Source organism: Salvelinus sp. IW2-2015, unplaced genomic scaffold, assembly GCF_002910315.2.
Source record: "Salvelinus sp. IW2-2015 unplaced genomic scaffold, ASM291031v2 Un_scaffold1294, whole genome shotgun sequence".
In the NCBI taxonomy this organism is placed as follows: domain Eukaryota; kingdom Metazoa; phylum Chordata; class Actinopteri; order Salmoniformes; family Salmonidae; genus Salvelinus; species Salvelinus sp. IW2-2015.
This window is the reverse complement of record NW_019942822.1, coordinates 81,600-87,197: the sequence shown is the minus strand read 5'-3', so window position 1 is coordinate 87,197 and position 5,598 is coordinate 81,600. Positions and strand designations below refer to the sequence as shown.

At 44.8% G+C, this 5,598-nt stretch overlaps 1 protein-coding gene across 1 annotated transcript in view; it reads left to right on the top strand.

Moving 5' to 3' along the window:
- Positions 1 to 5,598, top strand: part of LOC112070325 (zinc finger protein GLI1-like) — a 136,068-nt gene that overhangs the window by 118,886 nt on the left and 11,584 nt on the right. Inside the window, exons 8-11 of the mRNA XM_070438917.1 lie at positions 595 to 744; positions 3,885 to 4,049; positions 4,592 to 4,837; positions 5,087 to 5,399. Of these exons, the coding sequence (XP_070295018.1) occupies positions 595 to 744; positions 3,885 to 4,049; positions 4,592 to 4,837; positions 5,087 to 5,399 (874 nt within the window). The remainder of the gene's footprint in view (positions 1 to 594; positions 745 to 3,884; positions 4,050 to 4,591; positions 4,838 to 5,086; positions 5,400 to 5,598) is intronic.

Here is a 5,598-nt window from a genome sequence, read left to right as displayed (position 1 = left end):
TGCACGTGAGTACATTAGGGACAGGAGAGGCTAGTGCACGTGAGTACATTAGGGACAGGAGCAGCTAGTGCACGTGAGTACATTAGGGACAGGAGCAGCTAGTGCACATGAGTACATTAGGGACAGGAGGAGCTAGTGCACATGAATACGTTAGGGACAGGAGAAGCTAGTGCACGTGAAAAGGGACAGCAGAAGCTAGTGCACGTGATTAGGGACAGGATGAGCTAGTGCATGTGAATAGGGACAGGAAAAGCTAGTGAACGTGAATAGGGACAGGAGGAGCTAGTGCACGTGAATAGGGACAGCAGAAGCTAGTGCACGTGAATAGGGACAGTAGGAGCTAGTGAACGTGAATAGGAACAACTCTCAGTCTAGAGTAGTGGTCTCTAACTCTCAGTGTAGAGTAGTGGTCTCTAACTCTCAGTCTAGAGTAATGGTCTCTAACTCTCAGTCTAGAGTAGTGGTCTCTAACTCTCAGTCTAGAGTAGTGGTCTCTAACTCTCAGTCTAGAGTAGTTAGTCTAGAGAACACATAACACAGCATCCTGGTAAAGACTGAACACTCTTGACAATAACACATCTCTCTCTTCCACAGCACATCAACAACGAGCACATCCACGGAGAGAAGAAGGAGTTTGTGTGCCACTGGCAGGAGTGTTCCAGGGAGCAGAGACCTTTCAAGGCCCAGTACATGCTGGTGGTTCACATGCGCAGGCACACAGGAGAGAAACCACATAAGTGTACTGTGAGTATACTACTTACTGTAGCCTGGTCTCTCTCTCAAACAGACCTTTCAAATGGATTGTTAAATGAATTTGAATTCAGTTTATTCATCAAATAATTCCGTTTCGAAGATCAGTTTGAGAGAGAGAGAGAGGTACAGTACAGGTAGTATACTCACAGTGCATGTATGTGGCTTTTATGGAGATTCTCTACCTGACACTGATTGAATCAGACGTTGGCTTTCAGTCCACATAATGTATATCTGTACACGTGTTTCAATTTGATGGGTGAATCTGTGAATCTGTTTCAGGTTGAGGAGTGTAATAAGATCCCTGTTGTTTCAGATGGAAGGCTGTATGTAATAAGATCCCTGTTGTTTCAGATGGAAGGCCGTATTTAATAAGATCCCTGTTGTTTCAGATGGAAGGCCGTATTTAATAAGATCCCTCGTTGTTTCAGATGGAAGGCCGTATGTAATAAGATCCCTGTTGTTTCAGATGGAAGGCCGTATGTAATAAGATCCCTGTTGTTTCAGATGGAGGCTGTATTAATAAGATCCCTGTTGTTTCAGATGGAAGGCTGTATTAATAAGATCCCTGTTGTTTCAGATGGAAGGCTGTATGTTAATAAGATCCCTGTTGTTTCAGATGGAAGGCTGTATGAATAACATCCCTGTTGTTTCAGTTTGAGGAGTGTAATAAGATCCCTGTTGTTTCAGATGGAAGGCTGTATGTAATAAGATCCCTGTTGTTTCAGATGGGAGGCTGTATGTAATAAGATCCCTGTTGTTTCAGTTTGAGGAGTGTAATAAGATCAATCAATCACATTTATTTATAAAGCCCTTCTTACATCAGCTGATATCTCAAAGTGCTGTACAGAAACCCAGCCTAAGACCCCAAACAACAAGCAATGCAGTCGTAGAAGCACGGTGGCTAGGAAAAACTCCCTAGAAAGGCCAGAACCTAGGAAGAAACCTAGAGAGGAACCAGGCTATGAGGGGTGGCCAGTCCTCTTCTGGCTGTGCTGGGTGGAGATTATAACAGAATATGGCCAAGATATTCAAATGTTCATAGATGACCAGCAGGGTCAAATAATAATAATCACAGTGGTTGTAGAGGGTGCAACATGTTATCACCTCAGGAGTAAATATCAGTTGGCTTATCATAGCCGATCATTCAGAGTATCTCTACCGCTCCTGCTGTCTCTAGAGAGTTGAAAACAGCAGGTCTGGGACAGGTAGCACGTCCGGTGAACAGGTCAGGGTTCCATTGCCGCAGGCAAAACAGTTGAAACTGGGTCAGCAGCATGACCAGGTGGACTGGGGACAGCAAGGAGTCATCATGCCATGTAGTCCTGAGGCATGGTCCTAGGGCTCAGGTCCTCCGAGAGAAAGAGCGAGAGAGAGAGAAAAGAGGGAGAGAGAATTAGAGGGAGCATACTTAAATTCACACAGGACACCGGATAAGACAGGAGAAATACTCCAGATATAACATATTGACCCTAGCCCCACCCTCTATAGGAGTAAGCCCTGCCTCCAGCTGTTTGCTTAGAAATTCTAGGGACAGTAAGTAGGCCTGCGTCTTGTGACCGTAGCATATGTGTACGTATGTACGGCAGGACCAAATCTGAAAGATAGGTAGGAGCAAGCCCATGTAATGCTTTGTAGGTTAGCAGTAAAACCTTGAAAACAGCCCTAGCCTTAACAGGAAGCCAGTGTAGAGTGGCAAGCACTGGAGTAATATGATCAATTTTTTGTGTTCTAGTCAGGATTCTAGCAGCCGTGTAAACTGAAGTTTATTTGGTGCTTTATCCGGGTAGCCGGAAAGTAAAGCATTGCAGTAGTCTAACCTAGAAGTGACAAAAGCATGGATACATTTTTCTGCATCATTTATGGACAGAAAGTTTCAGAATTTTGCAATGTTACGTAGATGGAAAAAAGCTGACCTTGAAACAGTCTTGATATGTTCGTCAAAAGAGAGATCAGGGTCCAGAGTAACGCCAAGGTCCTTCACAGTTTTATCTGAGACGACTGTTCAACCATCAATATTAATTGTCGGATTCAACAGAAGATCTATTTTTTTCTTGGGACCTAGAACTAGCATCTCTGTTTTGTCCGAGTTTAAAAGTAGAACATTTGCCGCCATCCACTTCCTTACGTCTGAAACACAGGCTTCCAGGGAGTGCAATTTTGGGGCTTCACCATGTTTCATCGAAATGTATAGCTGTGTGTCATCCGCATAGCAGTGAAAGTTAACATTATGTTTCCGAATGACATCACCAAGAGGTAAAATATATAGTGAAAACAATAGTGGTCCTAAAACAGAACCTTGAGGAACACCGAAATTACAGTTGATTTGTCAGAGGGCAAACCATCTACAGAGACAAACTGATATCTTTCCTGACAGATAAGATCTAAACCAGGCCAGAACTTGTCCGTGTAGACCAATTTGGGTTTCCAATCTCTCCAAAAGAATGTGGTGATCGGTGGTATCGAAAGCAGCACAAAGGTCTAGGAGCACGAGGACAGATGCAGAGCCTCTGTCTGACGCCATTAAAATGTAATTTACCACCTTCACAAGTGCAGTCTCAGTGCTATGATGGGGTCTAAAACCAGACTGAAGCGTTTCGTATACATTGTTTATCTTCAGGAAGGCAGTGAGTTTCTGCGCAACAGCTTTTTCGAAGAATTTTGAGAGGAATGGGAGATTTGATATAGGCCAATCGTTTTTTATATTTTCTGGGTCAAGGTTTGGCTTTTTCAAGAGAGGCTTTATTACTGACATGTTTAGTGAGTTTGGTACACATCCGGTGGATAGAGAGCCGTTAATTATTTTCAACATAGGAGGGCCAAGCACAGGAAGCAGCTGTTTCAGTAATTTAGTTGGAATAGGGTCCAGTATGCAGCTTGAAGATTGTCTGTTGTTTCAGTTTGAGGGCTGTAATAAGTTGTCTGTTGTATCAGTTTGAGGGCTGTAATAAGTTGTCTGTTGTATCAGTTTGAGGGCTGTTATAAGNTGTTATAGGTTGTCTGTTGTATCAGTTTGAGGGCTGTTATAAGTTGTCTGTTGTATCAGTTTGAGGCTCTTTGTATCAGTTTGAGGGCTGTAATACGTTGTCTGTTGTTTCAGTTTGAGGGCTGTTATAGGTTGTCTGTTGTTTCAGTTTGAGGGCTGTAATAAGGCCTACTCTCGCCTGGAGAACCTGAAGACCCACCTGAGGTCTCATACGGGGGAGAAGCCGTACGTCTGTGAACACGAGGGCTGCAACAAAGCCTTCTCCAACGCCTCGGACAGAGCCAAGCACCAGAACCGCACACATTCAAACGAGGTACAATCAATCAACCAATCACACTAACTCCAACGAGGTACACGCCGTAAATCAACCAATCACACTAACTCCAACAAGGTACACGCCGTAAATCAACCAATCACACTAACCGCTTACATCCTCACCTGCTTAAAGGGATTGTTCACTCAAATGACAGATTTAAGTTGTGTTATGAATTGTTACGAATAACTAGTGAATAATCGATCGGTATCCAGGCTAAGTCACGTTCGGCCGTGATTGGGAGTCCTGTTAGGGCGACGCACAATTGGCCCAGCGTCGTCCGGGTTTGGCCGGTGTAGGCCGTCATTGTAAATAAGAATTTGTTCTTAACTGACTTGCCTAGTTAAATAAAGGTTAAATTAAAAAAATTAAATGAATAAAATATGAATAACATCGATATCTATAATTTATCTCACAGATGTATCTAATGTTTTCTGAAATACTATTTGAAAGACAGATGGCCTAAGAAATCACTTTTAAATAAAAACGTCTGACGTGTGTAATCATGTGTGCTGTGGCTGTGTCCTCCTGTCCCTCTGCAGAAGCCTTACGTGTGTAAGATCTCTGGGTGTACTAAGCGCTACACTGACCCCAGCTCTCTGCGGAAGCACGTGAAGACAGTCCACGGCCCTGAGGCTCACATCACCAAGAAGCATAGAGGAGACACTGGGCCTCGGCAGCCAGGCTCATCACTGACCTCTGGTGGACAGCGTGGTGAACTGCTGCTGGAGAAAGAGGAGGCTGGACACAGAGACGACTGCAAACTGCTGGCACCTGAGAGCACTCTGGTGAGTTTAGACTGGAGAGTTCGTGTCTTTGTAAATAAACAAAGTATTCCTTTGAATATGGTTTCATGTTGATTTTGTGGACTCTATGAGTCTATGAATTTGAGAGTGGTTTCATTTCTCCAGCCCCATCCCTCAGTCGTTATAGAAAAACAAGTGTTGGGGTTGTTTTTGACAGTAAAACATGTGGATTGGGGTTTTAAGTGACATGTTGTCTCTCTCTCTCTCTCTCTCTTTTCTCCCCTCTTCCAGAAGTCTCAGCCCAGCCCGGGTGGCCAGTCTTCCTGCAGTAGCGAGCGCTCTCCACTGGGGAGCGCCAACAACAACGACAGCGGTGTGGAGATGAACCTGAATGCAGCTGGCAGTCTGGAGGACCTGACCGCTCTGGAGGACGGAGGGGCAGGAGGAGGCTGCGAGGCGGGAGGCTCAGGGGCAGGGATGGGGGGTATGTCAGCACATGCCCTGAAGAGACTAGAGAACCTGAAGATAGAGAAGCTGAAACAGATCAGAAGGCCAACTCCGCCCGGATGCTGCGGTGGGGGGAACAAGCTGCCTGCACTCACAGGTATTAAACTTGACTGACAGATAGTTAGGTACTGCCAGGTACTGGACTGAAGACACTTGACTGACAGATAGTAAGGTACTGCCAGGTACTGGACTGAAGACACTTGACTGACAGATAGTAATAAGGTACTGCCAGGTACTGGACTGAAGAACTTGACTGACAGATAGTAAGGTACTGCCAGTACTGAACTGAAGAGACA